Source organism: Pseudoliparis swirei, chromosome 22, assembly GCF_029220125.1.
Source record: "Pseudoliparis swirei isolate HS2019 ecotype Mariana Trench chromosome 22, NWPU_hadal_v1, whole genome shotgun sequence".
Classification (NCBI taxonomy): Eukaryota; Metazoa; Chordata; class Actinopteri; order Perciformes; family Liparidae; genus Pseudoliparis; species Pseudoliparis swirei.
The window spans coordinates 5,960,607-5,980,963 of NC_079409.1; the positions used below are offsets into that span (position 1 = coordinate 5,960,607).

At 39.8% G+C, this 20,357-nt stretch overlaps 2 protein-coding genes across 2 annotated transcripts; both read left to right on the plus strand.

Moving 5' to 3' along the window:
• Positions 1-2,527: 2,527 nt before the first annotated feature.
• Positions 2,528-5,453, plus strand: lamtor2 (late endosomal/lysosomal adaptor, MAPK and MTOR activator 2). The gene is made up of 4 exons (XM_056444131.1): positions 2,528-2,702; positions 3,644-3,806; positions 3,907-3,996; positions 5,090-5,453. The coding sequence occupies exons 1-4, from the start codon at positions 2,635-2,637 to the stop codon at positions 5,144-5,146; spliced, it is 378 nt and encodes a 125-aa protein (XP_056300106.1). The 5' UTR covers positions 2,528-2,634; the 3' UTR covers positions 5,147-5,453.
• A 1,027-nt stretch (positions 5,454-6,480) lies between these two features.
• On the plus strand, positions 6,481-18,907 carry rab25b (RAB25, member RAS oncogene family b). Its single transcript, XM_056444130.1, has 5 exons — positions 6,481-6,882; positions 13,421-13,616; positions 16,811-17,004; positions 17,293-17,373; positions 18,417-18,907. The coding sequence occupies exons 1-5, from the start codon at positions 6,846-6,848 to the stop codon at positions 18,536-18,538; spliced, it is 630 nt and encodes a 209-aa protein (XP_056300105.1). The 5' UTR covers positions 6,481-6,845; the 3' UTR covers positions 18,539-18,907.
• Positions 18,908-20,357: the final 1,450 nt, after the last annotated feature.

Sequence of the window (20,357 nt, forward strand, 5' to 3'; positions counted from 1 at the left end):
TCCTTTAGCTCCTTCACCATCTTCCTCTTCTTTTTTTAACTCTTTCATCATTTTATTCTCCAGCTCCTGGATCAGGCGGGTTTGAGTCAGCAGGGAGAGAAAGAGCAGCGTTAAAAATGAGTCACTTTCCACCGGACACGTTCAAACGCAGCCGAGCAGAAGCTCGTTCACAACCGACCCGTCGCTCCGGCGCCAACGGGAGCCGTGAAGCTGAGATCTTTGAGGACGAAACGTTGCGTATTTAATCAAAGTGAATTATCTCCAGCGTTAAAGCTAAACACAAGAACCCAGAGACCCATTTCTCCTCCGAGGAAAATGACATGAAACAGATGAAATAGACCCCAAATAACACGTCTGTGTCATTGTTCCTAAACACAGGGTTCACACACATGTGGACCGATGGATTTCAGGACTTTAAACCAAATTTACACGACCAAACTGTTTATTTAATCTCGGTGTGAACATGAAAAAGTGAGAAAATGTGGTATTTAAACTAACAATGAGAATTGCAAAGCATACAGTATAAAACCTTAAATGACTCAAATGAATGAGAGACAATAGTTTAGATTAGGAGAATAAACAATTATTCTTTTCAGTTATGGTGCGTTCACTTGCAGTGCAGAAAAATAGCAAAATGAGGTTTTATACTTTGAGCGTCATTCTTTTAAAAGCATATTAGTTATTTAAACTCAGCGTGAATGCACATGTCAATATAACACAGTTACACGACTTTAACAAAACCTTTTGGGATTTTTTTCTCCCAGGCATGAAAATAAATATTTTTAAATATTTCATGATTTTCCATGTTTTCCAAGACCGTGCGGACCCTGAACACAGAGTCATCATGTTGAATGTGCCATCGGGCTGTAATGGTACACTTTAAAAAAACAATTAAATGAACATAATGTGATTTATTTTGGTTTAGATTTGTTTTGATATGGTTTGAATTGAACAGTATAAAATCCATGAGTCAGCCGAATGAACCGAGCAGATCATGATGATTTTATATCAGTTTGTTCAATACGTGTGTTTAATATAATAAAGGACATGTTATATAAGCTTTATCGTTCTTAAACGGGTCAATCTGACATTTCGGCAACGGAAAAAAAAACAAGCTTTTTTTAAATTGAGCCACTTGCGTCTAATCTCTCACAACCGGGAGCGGACATCTTGGAAATTGTTGCTACGGCAACAGACAATCACATTTATATATATATATATATAGCAGTGTTAGCTCTGTTAGCACCATTAGCATATTTAGCTCTGTTACAACAGTTAACAGTGTTGGCACTGTTAGCTCTTGTTCGCAATATTAGTAGCTTTATATATATATATTAGACTAACACGGAAATTGTTGTTACGGCAAAACACTAGCTAAAAAGCGGGTTGTGAGTGTCGTGGGCAGTTTGAAGCGAAGAACAACAATCTTTACCACATTATAAACTCTTAATAAACACAGCACTGTAACAAGTAGCGGTTGCTTCACGAGCTGTGGACCCTCGGCGCCTCTAAAGCCGCGTTGTGAGTCGGGCTTACCGAACTCCCGCTGGCCTCCATGTTGCTGACTGATCCAACTGACTGATCCAACTGACTGATCCAACTGACTGATTCAACTGACTGATCCAACTGACTGACCAACTGACCAACTGATCGGTGGTGACCGGTCCCCTTTCAAAGCATCGCATTGATCACTGAACAACATGTAACCGTGACGACGGAATACCGTCTCATAGCACAGGTTCAAAACTACACGCAGCGAAATATTCTTTTTAGATGCCTAACAAATATGATATTAAGATGACACAGTGCCTTCTTAGATACCCCTATGGTAGATACACATGACACAGTGAACCAGGTTGTTTATGTTCATAAAGTTATCAGGCACGTCACATATATATATACAAATGCAACGCGGTAAAAGTGAAGACGTTACCGTCTGTGAAGAGCATAAATGGATCGTAAATAACATATAAATAGTATTTATTCACATAGTAATAAGCCTCACACACATGTAAATACTCAAACTGTAATACGCGCAACTAAATACTTTCCACGTTTAACTGACGCCGTAGTAAATAACGTCGATGCCTTCATTACCCACAATGCACCTGATGCACCCGGAAACGAGAGACGACGTCAACTGACTCGACTTTATGTTGTATTTGGTTTTAACTCTTACATATTTTAATGTGTTCTGAAAATGTTTAAAATGTTGTTTTACTCTTTATATTAAACTCTAAATAATTTCCACGTTTAACTGACGCCGTATTGTAAATAACGTCGATGCCTTCATTACCCACAATGCACCTGATGACGCACCCGGAAACGAGAGACGACGTCAACTGACTCGACTTTATGTTGTATTTTGTTTTAGCTCTTACACATTTTAATGTGTTCTGAAAATATTTAAAATGTTTTTTTACTCTTTATATTAAACTCTAAATACGTTCCACGTTTAACTGACGCCGTAGAGCAAATAACGTCGATGCCTCCATTACCCACAATGCACCTGACGACGCACCCGGAAGTGAGAGAGACGTCACCTGACTCCGTGTTGAGTTGAGTTTGTTCCTGACAGTTTTGAGGCTTTCTACTCGCGATTTAAAAAACACGCATGACAGCGAGTGAGTCGTGATGTTGCGACCGAAGGCGTTGACGCAGGTGCTCAGCCAAGCGAACACCAACGGAGTCCAGAGTACTCTGTGAGTACACAAGAGTACACAAGAGTACTGCTAGCTAGCTAGCTAGTGGAGATGCTACATGGTGCGGGAGTCAGGATTTAACTTCAATGCCTTCGTATGTAGTTTTGTCTTGTCAAGCAAAAAAGTTCACCGTATTTGAATGTCTTTTATTTTATTATATTGTATAATTATGCTTTTGATTAGTATCCCATTTGTTGTTGTTGTTATACCGGTTGGGCTTTTTAGACTTTCAAAGGAAACACAAAAAGTTAAATAATATCTCTTTCCCGATAAATTAGTAAATTTAGACAAATACTAGCTACTAATACTAGTAGAATCGACCCCATTATGTGTCACTGTGATTATATATAACTACAATATGATATATTTTCACCATCTTTTAAAGCTCAACCATGTTTTGCTGAATTGGCTCATTTGCATTTAGTGTTCGTCCATTTTTTTATATAACCAGTTCCTGCATTTCTACAGATGATTCCATTTGTGTTTATGTTGGGTAAAGTTTTACGGTCTTGGTCTTATTGTCAGATCTAATGGGTTTTAGGTATTGAATCTAGTTTAAAGTATATAACATACTTCATAACAACTCCCATTGTGACGTTACATAAGTCACAGACGGGTTCTATGATGATTGTGATTTATGGAATAAAAAAAGGCTGAACCTTTGTGTGTGAGTGTGTGTCTGTGTGTGAGTGTGCTTCAGCTTATGACCTCATGATATGAATTAAGATCATTTTAATGTTATTGGAATGTTATGTGTCTGTTTATCTACCTAAAGTTTGCCGTGTGACACATGATGACTCTTTAGAAAAGACTAATAAATATCCATCTGCCTTGTAGAAGCCATACAATGACAGTCTTGAGTTAAAAATCATTTTCCATGTTAATCTGCTGGATGCTGAGACATGCAATTTGTCCCCCCCCCCCCCCCTCCCCTCCCCCAGCCTACTGAACAATGAAGGTTCCCTCCTGGCGTACTCCGGCTACGGGGACACTGATGCGCGAGTGACGGCCGCCATCGCCAGCAACATCTGGGCGGCCTACGACAAGAACGGCCACCAGGCCTTCAACGAAGACACGCTCAAGTTCATCCTCATGGACTGTATGGTGCGGAGAGCGACGGCTCCAAAACACGTTGGCTGGTTGGTTTTCCGGATGAGAGAAATGTGTCACTTTCTCTCTCTCTCTCTCTCTCTCTCTCTCTCAGGAGGGGAGGGTGGCCATCACTCGTGTAGCCAACCTGCTGCTGTGTATGTACGCCAAGGAGACGGTGGGCTTCGGGATGCTCAAAGCCAAGGTGGGTCTTCCTCGTGGTTTGCTGTACATGGCGAGCTTATTTGTTTATCGGAGGTTAAAGCACACACACACACACACACACACACACTTGTAATGTGGCCTTCGAGGGTCCCCGATCAATTATCTGTAATCAAGGAGGAGTCCTATATTACTGAAGCAGCAATTATATGTTTATTCAACTAGTGTATCTGTGTTAGTTGAGGGTAGAAATACATTGCATTGAAACATTCATTTTATTGTTATCCTCACAAGAATATCATAACTCTGTGAACAAGAACATCTAAGTTGGCAAAACTCTAAAACACACTAATAGCAACATAACATTGTAGTTATTCGTAATGAAACATTTCTATGTCACTGAAACAAGAAGTGTACGTTTACTCAACACAATACATCTGTGTTTGTTTGAAGGTAGAAATACACACTGAAACAAGAAAGGAAGGTCATAATGAGGTGAACAAGAACATCTAAGTTGGCAGAACTTTTGTCTAAACTTGAAAATGTTAGTTATGTCATCTTCTGTGGTCAAGTGTTGTTGCCTTGGTATATTCTGTTTAGTGCGGTCAGCAAAGCCGTTGAGGAAGCCTTGTCGTCCATCTTGTTTCTCCACCACGAGGCCTAAACTAACCTGCAGCCCCCGCCCCTCTGTTATGAGCCACGGCCCGAAGCGCCATGTCTTTGGGGTCGTGTGGCGTAAATTAAATGTATTTCACCGGAAAAATCCTCATTGAGATAAAAAAGAGAGACCCGGCCAAAACAGCAGCACATAAAACAAAGTTTCAGACGTACAACATAAAACTGTGACGGAACATATTTTTAAAAAAAAAGAGTATTTTCCTGATAAATTAACTTGCATAAGTCACCGTGACCTCATGATGTTTTTGGCCTAAACTCAAGAATTCCTTCGCTAGTCATGACACATTCACTCCGAATGTCTAAAGCTGTGTGTGTGTGTGTGTGTGTGTGTGTGTGTGTGTGTGTGTGTGTGTGTGTGTGTGTGTGTGTGTGTGTGTGTGTGTGTGTGTGTGTGTGTGTGTGTGTGTGTGTGTGTGTGTGTGTGTGTGTGTGTGTGTGTGTGTGTGTGTGTGTTCCAGGCCGAGGCGCTGGTGAAGTACCTGGAGGAACCCTTAACCCAAGTGGCGGCGTCGTAGTGGAGAAGATTCTGGCTGTCTGAGGGGGGGGGGGGGGGGGGGTATTTATAATCATGGTATTGAAACTAATAACTCGTGTGTGCTTTTTTAACACTTTGTGTTCTGGTGGTTCAGCAAGTCCACATGATTTATCCAGAGGACGTCTGAGTGTCTCCATTATTCACCCGATGACTCATTCAGTTTGAGTTTCAGGACTCAAATGGTTTGTGGGAAAACGTCCGTCTGATCCAACGCAGCGAAGATCATTTGCTTTACATTTTAGTTTGAAAAGCTGTCAAATAAAAGACATTTGGGTTCATATACATTATTTCATTGTGTGTTTATCGTCTGGTGTGAGTGAGCTGTTATCGTATATGAGTTCAAAGCTCTTACTGTTTATAAGCTCCCTGAGTTTCTGTTTGCTCTGACACAAATGTGAATATCTGAAATCAATCAGAAGCACTTCAGATGTATTTTGCATACACATCATAACCCTCAACAGAGCTCAGGTTTACATCCTCATGTTGCTATTATCCTCTGATTATATTCACTTTTTCATGATACATAAAAAAGGAGTTTAATTTTCACAGACGTTGGACTGACTGCGTTCTCATTTCCTTTAAAACCCAAAATGAGTTTGACTAAAGTCGTTTGAGGATCCTCATGATGAAAAAACATAGTTTTATAATAATTCAGAGTGCAGTTCGATCATCGGCCACAGGGGTGCACAAAGATGTATTTTAAGTTCTAAGTTTTAATGTTTTATTTTCCACTTGTGCCTAAACCAACAGTCCAGACACCGTGGACATCTAGTGCAGGCTCAATGTGAACAGTTCAGACATTAAAAGATAATAAGAAATAAAAGAAAACACTATTTTTTAGCATCACTTCAAATCCGTTGGAGATTTAAATTTGATCGATTAAAACATGATTTGATCTGCATGTTATTGTTTAGAGACACACATGGAGAATTATATCAAACATTTTGATGGCTTACTGCTAAATATTTAAAACCAGGAGCCCGAAATGTGCCAAAATTAACCATAAAGGGGCAAAAAAATGATAAGACTCCCGATGACATTGTCTATAAAGGACGAAGAAAGATGTTTGATAAAACGTCACGTCACAAAGTTATAGAAACTACAAACAACAGAAATAATCATTTTTTTTAATGAATCTTGAAAGCACAGAGGTTAAAATAGAAACAATAGACAACAAGAGACATGACAGAAAACCCACGTGAACTCTGACTGGTAGTTTATTTTAACCTCAAGACGATGAGACTCGCTCCTGCTTCCTGTTTCCTACTTCCTGCTTCCAGTAATTGGATCGGTCCAGCAGGAGGCGCCTGCCAGCCCCTCTGGGCTGCGTTACCTGCTTCGTGGACCCACCTGTCCAACCTGCCCCGCGTTAAGACACGCCCCCCCTGCAGCTGCCCCACCACTCCCTGACACAAGCCCCGCCTCCTGGAGCAGAAACAGCCGAGCAGGAAAACACTGCACGTCTTGTACAAACACGGCAGCTCTCCAGCTCTCAGAGACGGAGGGCAGCGGGGCAGACGAGCTGGAGACGGCAACACACACTTCCTCAGCCGCCGTGTTTCCTGGAGCCTGAGGATCCGAGGAAGAGGAGGAAGAGGAGGAGGAAGAGGAGGAGGAGGAGGGTGTCGCCTTACATCCCGACCTGCAGCCCCGTGTGAGACACACTGAATGGACAGAACATGGGGTCAGATGAGGCCTACAACTTTGTCTTCAAGGGTGAGTGCTACGCTCTCCTGCTTCCTTGATCCCTTGATCCCTTCCCACCTTTACACACCAAACGCCCCACGATGGGAGTTATTGGATGGCGCTCCTGTTGTCCGTCAAATGATACTTCCTTGTTCATTATTAACCTGCCTAACTTCCAGGAACATGAACATGTCGCCCTGTGGCAACCCAATGCAACGTCTCTGTGGTAACAACCAGCTCAGTGAGAGGAGCAGTACGCGGTCACACACACCCGGCTGAGTGTGTGTGTGTGTGTGTGTGTTCGGTTTAACTGTGTAGGTCAACACCTGCATGCTGGTATTCTATTTCAATGTGAAAGCTCTCTGCAGGTGACCAAAGGTGATAGGATACAAGGATCCCCTTGAGGAGGCACGGCCGGCTCCAGGTGGAGGTAGAAGCCGAGGCGTGTGACCGGTGGTGCTCACCTGGAGCCGGAACCACCAGGATCCGGTTTATAGTGGGGCACTCGTAGAGAAAGAGTTGCGCCTGGGTGGAGCTCTTTGGAGAGGAGCCGCCGCTCCGTTGGTTCTGCTCTTCCAGACTCGTGGTGTCTGAGCTGCAGCTGGTGGAGGTACCGGGTGGAGGTACCGGGTGGAGGTACCGGGTGGGTCTCCACGAGAGAAGTTCCTCCAGAGAGGCGGTCGGGTTCAGGGACAGAGATTTGGACTTGTGGGTGCAGAGGGCCGTGTTGACAGAAGGCGCTGCAGGTGAATATTAAAGTACCTGTGAGAGAGCAGACGGACCCCGTCTCTCTCTCCTCGCTGTCGGCTATCAGAGCTGAGACGAACCAATAGTTCACATCCTCTCACCTGAGGGAAGAAGTTTGTCGCCGGTCCCTTGATGGAGAGAACGAAGCAGCGTGAAGTGTGTGTCGTACGTACACTATTGTCAAAGGTTTGGGGTCGCCCAGACAATTTAGTGTTTTCCATGAAAACTCACACTTTTATTTATCAAATTAATTTCAACATTAATATAAAATATAGTTAAGACATTGACAAGGTTAGAAATAATTATATATATTATTTATATTATTTATATTTATATATAATATATTATTTATATTTAATTTATAAATATATATTTTATTTATTTATGTATTTATTTATTTATAGATACACGACCAGTCAAAAGTGTGGGGTCACACAGACAATTTGGTGTTTTCCATGAAAACTCAAACTTTTATTTATCAAATGAATATAAAATCTACTCAAGACATTGAGGAGGTTATAAATAATGACTTTTATTGTAAATATGAATGTAGTTCTTCTTGTGGCTCAAAGGAAGGACAGTTTTATAGCTTCTCTCACCAGCATAACTGTTTTCAGCTGCGCTCACATAAAAAGGGTTTCAAGGGTTTTCTACCCCTCCGCTAGTCTTCTAAGGCGCTAACACAATGTACCATCAGAACACTGGAGATGGGCCTCTACACACCTCTGTAGAGACTTCACTAAACACCAGAGAATAGTCATCTACACATTAACTATGTAGAGAGAGGATTTATGATTCATTTAATGTTATCTTCATTAATAAAAACAGTGCTTTACTTTGAAAAATAAGGACATGTCTACGTGACCCCAAACTTTTGAATAGTGTATATTCTCAGAGGTACCGGCATGTTTTCATTCCTCCAGCGATTCCCCGATAGCTCAGAGAAACTAATCTATAATCTGGTTCTGTGTTGTGAGCCGGCTCCGCGGCACACGGGGTACCGTACTTCTGACTTCCAGGTTATTTATCGTCACGTGCTCCACAATTACAGAGAAGCAGTCAGTAGAAAAAGATAAGAGCTCAGGCTCCCTCCCAACAAATAACCATTAAATATGAAAACAAAGTAGAATCTGAGAATCTGAGACGTGAAATACAGCAGAAGTAGGGATAATTACAACAGATATGCAACGTGAAATAAACAAATTAATATGTGTGCTAAAGATAAATGAACTGAATGTAAACAAGGAAACTTAATCAGAAGTTATACTGCACTCAGATGTAAACAGGTACCTGTCAGTAGAAGGTGGAGGTCATAGAAGATGGAGATGCTGCAACTACAACTGCATATCATCTTTATAATGTGATCAGACATATAAAGTAAACTTCCAAACTAATAACCATATGCTCGTGGAGCATAAGGCACATTTTAACATCGCAAATGTGTTTTAATGTCGATCATTAAGCAATAATTAATACGCAGCGTGACAGAATGAAACTTTCCTGTTGAATATATGTAAATATATGTTGAATATATATATATCATATATATTCACAGTGAATAGAGAAGTTCCAGAAGCACAATGCACTCCTCTGCATCACTTCGAGTTCTTCACGAGAATCAACAGACCGGGCTCAGAGGCCTCTTGTCCCGTATCGCCATAGAAACCAGGGGTGGGAATTGTTTGCATAAGAAGTTACTGAGCGCTAGAGAGGAGGAGGGGGAGGGGGAGGAGGAGGGAGGAGGAGGAGGGGGAGGACGGGCATTCTCACCTGTGGCTAAAACGAGCAAAAGCAGAATAACTTGTCAAACGCTCTCCACCGGGGCTGCAGACCGCAGGTTAACCGTAACCTGGAAGTCAAGATTCAGGGCCAAGCGGTGTCAGAGTTTCACCTCGATGGGAGTCTGCACGCGTTCAGGGAGAAAGAGAAGAAGAAGAAGAACGAATGTGTGTTGCATCTGTTGTTCTGCAACCGGAGAATAGTGAAGAAACCATTGGTGACCTCCCAACTGAAGCTGATTCGGAGCACCTTGAGGACCCCTCGGCCACGTCGGGGTGCAAAGTTCAAATCTCAACCTCGGAAAATAAAAAGAATTGAAGACATTAAGAAAACAGTCACTGGCCCTTTAAATCATATCTTCATCAGCAGGAAATGATAAACTGCTCAAGAAGATCATGTGATGCGGTTGAACACGGCTACATTATGGTGGCTCTTAAGGTGAGATTTTATTATATATTTAGGTCCTTTACTTCCGTAAAAATACAGCATTATAAGTAAAAGCCCTGCAAGAAAAATGTTAATGAAAGTTAAAGTACAGAAGTATGAGAAGCATAATATTCTATAACAAAGAATGTGATGACTATGAACAATAAGCCATTCAGATTTCTATATTTCTCAAAATAAACTTTGTATATAAATTGTATAAAGGTAAATAAACATAAATATAAATAAAAAGCTCACTCATTAACACGTACGAAATCTGAAAACTCAAATTAGTTTTTATTTGCGTACAGACTGAAAACCTAATTTTAAAAATGTTTAAAACACTTAATCTCTTAAAAAGAGATGTGGCGTCTTGATGTATGACTTTCGTCTTTTTTTATGCTAAGCTAAGCTAGATGTTTAACAGATCAGTCTTTATGCTAAGCTAAGCTACATATGTACCAGACCAGTCTTTATGCTAAGCTAAGCTACATATGTACCAGACCAGTATTTATGCTAAACTAAGCTACATATGTAACAGGCCAGTCTTTAAGCTAAGCTACATATGTAACAGGCCAGTCTTTATGCTAAGCTAAGTTACATATGTAACAGGCCAGTCTTTATGCTAAGCTACATATGTAACAGGCCAGTCTTTATGCTAAGCTAAATTACATATGTAACAGGCCAGTCTTTATGCTAAGCTAAGTTACATATGTACCAGACCAGTCTTTATGCTAAGCTAAGTTACATATGTAACAGGCCAGTCTTTATGCTAAGCTAAGTTACATATGTAACAGGCCAGTCTTTATGCTACGCTAAGTTACATATGTACCAGACCAGTCTTTATGCTAAGCTAAGTTACATATGTAACAGGCCAGTCTTTATGCTAAAATAAGCTACATATGTAACAGGCCAGTCTTTATGCTAAGCTAAGTTACATATGTAACAGGCCAGTCTTTATGCTAAACTAAGTTACATATGTAACAGGCCAGTCTTTATGCTAAGCTAAGATACATATGTAACAGGCCAGTCTTTATGCTAAGCTAAGTTACATATGTAACAGGCCAGTCTTTATGCTAAGCTAAGTTACATATGTACCAGACCAGTCTTTATGCTAAGCTAAGCTACATATGTAACAGGCCAGTCTTTATGCTAAGCTAAGTTACATATGTAACAGGCCAGTCTTTATGCTAAGCTAAGTTACATATGTACCAGACCAGTCTTTATGCTAAGCTAAGTTACATATGTAACAGGCCAGTCTTTATGCCAAGCTAAGTTACATATGCAACAGGCCAGTCTTTATGCTAAGCTACATATGTAACAGGCCAGTCTTTATGCTAAGCTACATATGTAACAGGCCAGTCTTTATGCTAAGCTAAGTTACATATGTAACAGGCCAGTTTTTATGCTAAGTTACATATGTACCGGACCAGTCTTTATGCTAAGCTAAGCTACATATGTAACAGGCCAGTCTTTATGCTAAGCTAAGTTACATATGTAACAGGCCAGTCTTTATGCTAAGCTAAGATACATATGTAACAGGCCAATCTTTATGCTAAGCTAAGTTACATATGTAACAGGCCAGTCTTTATGCTAAGCTAAGATACATATGTAACAGGCCAGTCTTTATGCTAAGCTAAGTTACATATGTAACAGGCCAGTCTTTATGCTAAGCTAAGTTACATATGTACCAGACCAGTCTTTATGCTAAGCTAAGTTACATATGTAACAGGCCAGTCTTTATGCTAAGCTAAGTTACATATGTACCAGACCAGTCTTTATGCTAAGCTATGCTACATATGTAACAGGCCAGTCTTTATGCTAAGCTAAGTTACATATGTAACAGGCCAGTCTTTATGCTAAGCTAAGCTACATATGTAACAGGCCAGTATTTATGCTAAGCTAAATTACATATGTAACAGTCCAGTCTTTATGCTAAGCTAAGTTACATATGTACCAGACCAGTCTTTATGCTAAGCTAAGTTACATATGTAACAGGCCAGTCTTTATGCTAAAATAAACTACATATGTAACAGGCCAGTCTTTATGCTAAGCTAAATTACATATGTACCGGACCAGTCTTTATGCTAAGCTAAGCGACATATGTAACAGGCCAGTCTTTATGCTAAGCTAAGTTACATATGTAACAGGCCAGTCTTTATGCTAAACTAAGCTACATATGTAACAGGCCAGTCTTTATGCTAAGCTAAGCTACAGTCTTTATGGTAAGCTACATATTTAACAGGCCAGTCTTTATGCTAGGCTAAGCTACAGTCTTTATGGTAAGGTAGGCTACATATTCAATTAATCTTAATCATGTGAGTTAACTCTTGGCAAGAAAGCAAACAAAGCACATTCCCCCGAAACGCCCCGTCTGTTGTTCTAACGCATCCTAACAACTGAATCTGTGATATCTGGTGGAGATGTCGCAAGAACTCTGATTATTATAATCGGCGCTCAGCGGCTCTCACGCCTCAGCGTCGTCCTCCCAGCGCCTCGGTGTTTTCACAGTGTGGTCATATATTATCTATGCCAATTAAGCCAAGCCTTCTTTCTTCTTCTTTTTCTGAGTCAGCCACTTACAACTGAAAGCCAAGCATTAGTCACGGCCGTGGAGAAAGGGGGTGTCTGTGTTCTTACCCAGGAGGCTCTTCTGACCCAAGATGAAAGGCGGTGGCAACTTGTTCCACCTGCTCTGGGATCACCTTACACGCTCATTCCTATTTCCTCAAATAAAGGCTGACTTGTTTTAAAGGTTATTTTGTGTATCTGTCCTTTTGCTTTGGCAAAATTAAGACTTCTTAAACCTAAAGTTAGGACTGGCTTCAATGTCAAATGCAAAATATTAATGCCATAACAATTAAATTAATTGATTTTGAGAAAAAAAGGAATTAGTTGAAGAGTGTCAAGTCCTCTACCTCGACTGGTTTACTTCCTTTACTTTGCACCTTTACCCCTTCATTGTATAAATGACTGTTTATACAATGTAAATATTAATTATTACCTTGTATACTTTTATTTCCGTCTGTATATTTATTATTGCCATTTTTTTACTTTTTTATTTCACGACTGTTCGCCTGTAATCGCGCAATTTCCCCACTGAGGGGCTAATAAAGGATCGTCTTCTCTCATCTTAATACAATAATATATTGATTAAAGATTTGGCATTTCACTAATGCATGCTGGGAGAGGGTCCCGATCAATAATCCGGTGTTTCACCAGTATCTTTACTCAACATTACTCATGATTTGCTCTTCATGGAGGCGTGGTGCGTTCTCTTAAATGGGACATCGTAATAATGGAGTCGTCATCCCCGTATTAGACGGCAAAGAATGAGGATTAACGGGGCGACCGAGAAGCGACACGCCCCGACCCAAAACTGGGCAGGGTGGACGCCCAGGTTGGGCTAATCCCAGGCTAATCCCAGGCTCATTCCAGGCTCATTCCATACTCATTCCATACTCATTAGTGGCTCATTCCATACTCATTAGTGGCTCATTCCATACTCATTCCAGGCTCTGTCAAAATGAGGCTTGGGATGTTCGTCCGTTTGCTTTTGCAACCACCAAACACAGAGCCATCAGTAAGACCTCGGGTGTTGTGCTTCCTCTCTCCGCAGTGGTTCTGATCGGGGAGTCCGGCGTGGGGAAGAGCAACCTGCTGTCCCGCTTCACCAAGAACGAGTTCAACCACGACAGCCGCACCACCATCGGGGTGGAGTTCAGCACGCGCACCACGCAGCTCAGCGGCTTCACCATCAAGGCCCAGATCTGGGACACGGCCGGGCTGGAGCGGTACCGGGCCATCACTTCTGCGTGAGTGTCAAGATCCTCTCACACACACACACACACACACACACATGCACACTGTATATCCTTTCTGGGTAACGGAGCCCACATGTGAATGACTTTTCAGTCGATGTTCAAGGGTACCCTGCAGTTCTTTTTTGATTAAATATGACATATTTAGTCCACTTTTTGTCCAACGGTCCCCAGTACTTGCTGATCACCTACGTGGGTAACAGTGGTTAGCAGGTCCATCTGTCAATCAGGGGGTTGGTGGTTCAATCCCTGCCCTACCCGATGTGTCCTTGAGCAAGAGTTGCTCCCCAGCTGTGTCCACGGTGTGTGAATGTGACATGATTGTAAGTCGCTATGGATAAAAAGCGTTAGCTAAATGACACGTGACGCAATGTAATCGACATAAAGCCCCAAAAGAGGTGTATTTGAACTTGCCCCCCATGTAGTCCACTTGGGGCTCCTAGTCATGTCAAGAGCCAGAAGAGTCCCTTAAAATGGTCTCCGCCAAGTAGATGATGCAATTGGTCGTGTGAGTGTGCGTCTGTGCGTCTGTCCACGGCTAACGGTTAATTTAGCTTTTTGGCAAGATCGTATGAATTGTCTTCTACGAAGACTTGGAGCCGATTGCCTGAAACATGGCCGCCTGTTTCTGAGTGGAGACGACCCACAACACCGCGGTGGTCGTTGCAGACGCACCTGTGGTCATATTTCATGGTCTTGCTGTCGGGAAAGAAATCAAATTCTCTATAATGTATTTCACAGTGATTTCCTGTCTCTTTATTGTTCATCATTAGTACTAAAGGTCCTGAAGCTGCATTGTGGATGTGTTGGGGACCAACAGACTTTCAGGAACTGTATAGTGTAAAAAAAGGACTATATCCACATTAAGAGAAATGTGGCCAGCAGTCAGTCAGTTAGCTTAGTTTAGCATAAAGACAACCGGGTGGAAAACCGCTAGCCGACTGCAGGTCCAGGTGCAGGTCCAGGTCCAGGTCCAGGTCCAGGTCCAGGTCCAGGTACAGGTACAGGTCCAGGTCCAGGTCCAGGTGCAGGTCCAGGTACAGGTCCAGGTCCAGGTACAGGTACAGGTCCAGGTCCAGGTCCAGCATTCATTGGTAGATGTCTGTTCTCACAACTCGCTTCTGTTTTGAACACTGAGCCTAAAAGTCCTCGATCAGTGGAGATGATGATGATGATGATGAGGGTTCACGCTGCATCATCACTTTGTGACTCACTACAAGTGTTGTTTGTTCCTGAAGAACCTAACTCATGCTTTTTATTTATGTGTTATTAATCAATACTAAGGTACCACGTACTCTACCCTTCATCAGTTTGGTGTCACCCAGACAATCTGGTGTTTTCCATGAAAATCACACTTTTATTTATCAAATTAATATTAAATCTATTCAAGACATTGACAAGGTTATAAATAATGATTTTTATTGTAAATATTAATGTTGTTCTTCTTGTGGCTCAAAGGAAGGCCAGTTTTATAGCTTCTCTCACCAGCATAACTGTTTTCAGCTGCGCTCACATAAAAAGGGTTTCAAAGGGTTTTCTACCCCTCCGCTAGTCTTCTAAGGCGATAACACAATGTACCACTAGAACACTGGAGATGGGCCTCTACACACCTCTGTAGAGACTTCATTACACACCAGAGAATAGTCATCTACACATTAACTATGTAGAGAGGATTTAAGATTCATTTAATGTTATCTTCATTGATAAAAACAGTGCTTTACTTTAAAAAATAACATTTCTAAGTGACCCAAAACTCTTGAACGGGAGTGTCCATGTTTTGGGGGAAAGCTCATTTTTAAACCTGCTCACTGGCACACGGAAATAAAAGACAATTATTTTGAAATCAACATTTCATGCCTCGCTTCTTGCTCCACAGTTGTTGAGCAACCTGTAAATCGTCAAACCACGAGGTGGTGCCGCTATCGGCCCAAACACGACGAGGACATGATGATGCCACCGTTTCCTGCTCATTCTGGTCCTGCCAGTTTCCAACCGGCTTCACTTGAGTCCTAAAACTGGTTTGAGCGGAGACCTTTGTTCGAACACTCGGCGGGTCTCTGGACTCATTCTTCTTTCTAATGAAACTAGAAGGATTAACAGCGTGGAAATTGGTTTTAAAAACAATAGAATGTGATTTTCTGGTTTTGAGACGTGGAAGAATCTGAGGATACCGCTGGATTAGTTCTTTTTTTGACAGATTGGATTTTGGAGTAATTACTTGCAGACTTATTTCAGTTTGCAAATTCTCACTTCCATGGAAGTTTCCCATTAGTGCTGTAACAAGCATCTAAAAACCTATTAAAGGGGAATTAATTACATTGCTGGAAGAGTGCAGCAGAGATACTATGTGAAGGAAGTATTGATTGGTTCAGGAATTCAGAGCAACCATCAGATATTGTTATTTTTTTGCGGTTGACAGCAACTGCTTATTCTTAATGAAGATACGAGACAACGGTTAAAGCGATAACCGACATTCTTAGTCTTGATTTCGCTCCATGGCCACTCTAAACAGCTTTTTTTAGCAGCTAAAGAGACAGTAATTATCCTCAGGAGATGGAGGAGACCAAAGGCGGAGCTAAAAGGTGGTAAACATGTGGTATAAACAGCTTTTTTAGCAAATAAAGAGACATATATTATCCTCAGGAGATGGAGGAAACCCAAAATAGAGCTAAAAGACAGGAAACAAGTGGTCATTGCAGCTTTATTTAGCAGCTAAAGAGACAGTAATTATCCTCAGGAGATGGAGGAGACCAAACGCTGAGCTAAAAGGCGGTAAACAAGTGGTATAAACAGCTTTTTTAGCAATTAAAGAGACATATATTATCCTCAGGAGGTAAAGATGGTAAATGGAGTCCTAAATTCATAATTTGGTCAAAAGCATGACACCAAATTAATAATTACGATGCTCCTTAACTCCTGAATGTGTATCTACTTATAATGTGAGCACATGCACATGTTGTGTTAACTACTTTTCTTTTTTTCCCGCTACTTCCAAGTAGCCCCAAACAATCTGTTATTCCAGGCTTTTGTGTGGATTGTTAATGTTTCGCTTGATTAAATTATTGTTCCTTTTGTTGTATTATATTATATGTTAACTCTACAGGCAGTGCCCCACTAAAGGTCGATACAGCACTCTCGAGAAAAGAGACACCTAAAGGAGTAACTGTGAAGTCATGTCCTCCCGACAGGTACTACAGAGGCGCGGTGGGAGCCCTGCTGGTCTATGACATCACCAAGCACCTCACCTACGAGAGCGTGGAGCGCTGGCTGAAGGAGCTGTACGACCACGCCGACCCCCACATCGTGGTCATGCTGGTGGGCAACAAGACGGACCTGGAGTCAGAAAGGTCCGTGCCCACCGAGGAGGCCAAAGACTTCGCAGGTACTTGAACTCACCTCGTTGTACATTCATTGTTTTGTAATTAGTTTTTTATGATGTTTGTGGAGAATGTAAATTAGTTTGCTCAGCAGAACTGTAAAAAAAAACCTGCCAATGTGATTAAAGAGACATGCTGTTGTTACGCAGATCACCATCTTTTAGGATTATTCACGAGAAGTTCAACGGTGACATTTCGTGATTTTAATTGAATAAATAACATGCGTGAGTTAACTAATGCAGTAATACAACAACTAATGCATTAACTAATGCAGCTTATTTGTACTGTTCTAGAGAAGAACGGTCTTCTGTTTCTTGAGACGTCGGCTTTGGAGTCCACGAACGTGGAGGCAGCGTTCAACAACGTCCTCGCAGGTAAATCACAGTGTAATGTGTATATATATATACATGTATATATATACATGTATATATATATTTCCAAAGAAAAATAAAAACATTAAAAAAAAGAAAAAGACAACAATACTCCAAAATAAATAAATCATTGAACTTGTTCAAATGTGCGTTCCCAGTCCACCTCATATCTATATATACAGGACTGTCTCAGAAAATTAGAATATTGTGATGAAGTTCTTTATTTTCTGTAATGCAATTAAAAAAACAAAAATGTCATGCATTCTGGATTCATTACAAATCAACTGAAATATTGCAAGCCTTTTATTCTGATTTATTGCTGATTATGGCTTACAGCTTAAGAAAACTCAAATATCCTATCTCTAAATATTAGAATATCATGAAAAAGTATACTAGTAGGGTATTAAACAAATCACTTGAATTGTCTAATTAACTCGAAACACCTGCAAGGGTTTCCTGAGCCTTGACAAACACTCAGCTGTTATAAATCTTTTTTTTTACTTGGTCTGAGGAAATATGAAAATTTTATGAGATAGGATTTTAGAGTTTTCTTAAGCTGTAAGCCATAATCAGCAATATAAAAATGAATAAAAGGCTTGCAATATTTCAGTTGATTTGTAATGAATCCAGAATGCATGACATTTTTGTTTTTTTAATTGCATTACAGAAAATAAAGAACTTTATCAAAATATTCTAATTTTCTGAGACAGTCCTGTATATAAAATATATATTTAAATATTAAATATATAAATATTATATATAAGTGCTACTGGTCAAAAGTAATAATAGTAAATATAAATAAATATTAAATATATTCATATAATAAATGTTAAATATATATATACAGTAAATATAAATATTATATATATATAAATATTATATATATATGTATGATATTGGTCAAAAGTATTATAATATATAAATACAAATATTAAATATATATATAAATATTATATATATGTTTATATATATATACGCTATTGGTCAAAAGTAATAATATTAAATACATATATAAATATTAAATATATATAATTTTTCTGCCACAGAGATTCACAGGAAGGCCAACAGGAAGGAAGTGGTCCGGAGCTCCGTCAGCGCCATGTCCTTGAGCAGCTCAAGCGAAGAAAACCCAGAGGGGGGGGGGAAATCCTGCTGCAGGAACATCTGACCACGGGGTCCTCCAGGATGTGCCATATAATATAAACGTTGTTTTTCTTTTTTATAATATTAACGGGTTTTTTGTTTTTAAAGTGAAGTCATGCTCAAAAGATGATTAACTAATGTGAATGAATGTAGCCGGAGTCCAACGTCATTCTTTTTAAGAGCGCCTGCTGACGATTGAACATAAAGGTCAAAGGTTACACTGAACCCGCGACGCCTGTAAAATGACATATTTATAATCCACGCACAGAATCGGAGCACCGTGGGCCTGTGTGTGTGTAGATGACACGTGACTGATTGACAGTGTGTTGGTAGAGGTGCTGTGTGCAGACTGATTGCAATTCTATCGAAAAATAAATGATTTATGAAAGGCTGAGTGCTATTTGTGTCTCATTAGAAAAGATATGGGCCTTTTTTTCTTCTTCTCAGAGGACATTTTGACACGTCACAATAAGTCATTAATTACACGTAAGAGCTAGTTTTCCACCACACACACACACACATGCACTAAACTGAGAAATCATCTCTGAGGTATAAGGTCAACTCTGGTAAACATTGTTTTGCGTTTCTAATCTCAAATTCCTTCACATCAAGTGCTGGGTGGCAGCAGATGTTCTTCCCCTGCAGGAACTCCATAATGAGGTCTAATGTGTGATTGTGTGCTCTATGTTCTTATTTACTTTTATCTATTCTTCTTATTGTAATTTTACTTATTTTTATCATATAGCTTCTAGGATGTTTTAATTATGTGATGTAAAGCGTGTGATGTAAAGCTGTAAGAATGGATTGCATTATTATTATTATTATTATTATTATTATTTAAAACTCTGGAAACAAAAACATTTATTTTTAGACGAGTAGCATCTCCGTTTTGACAGAATAATTCGTGGGTTACGCAACCTTTTTGAGCAGAATACAATTTTTTCTTCGGACTATGCTGCGATCACTACCTGGTCGAATTAAAGTTTTCTAAACCTGATGTTGCAGATATTGTATGAGTGCACAGACTTTATTAGGCTTTGTGGATATGGTATTTTTGTATTATATATATTATATATATATATAATATATAATATACATATTATTTTATATAATATATATATATATATTATGTATATATATTATTTTATATATATATCTATATTTTATGTATATATATATATGCATATATTGTGTTATAAAGAAAAAAGTATGACAGTGAAACTATACCAGCTTTCAGTTTTATGGGAATTTGGTGGATTGCCTGATAAGAGACAGAAAACACGACTTGAACAAATATAACGTGGCCTTCTATCAAACGCGAGGTGTCCGCCGGTCAGTGTTATCCACCTCTGATATGATAATAAAAAAATTAACTCCCTCCTTGAGCTCGTGACAACAGAGTGTAAAACCTGCGTCGAGTTTACACAGCGACTGCAAGCTGTTTCTGGGACTTCACCGGTCTGCCAAGGGTTAAATTATCCAAAAATATATGATGTAATCAAATTAACTTTTTACTGTATTGTCAATGTATGCATAGAGTTTCCTTGAGTCTGATGTGGGTCTTGGTTTTCAAAAGGATTATTTATAAAGCAATTTTTTAGGGTTATAAATGTGATATAAGTGATATATATATATATACATATATAATTCTTTTGTTTTCTTTCTTATTTTTCTTTATTTGATATTATTTTTCAGATATATTTGATTATAATAATTTAAGATAGGAATTATTTTTTGCTTCTACCTATACCTTTTCAGTCTTTATGTTTTGTATATTATATAGAATAATATTGTACTGTATTGCAATGATTGACTGAATAAATAAAACAACATTTATTTCCCAC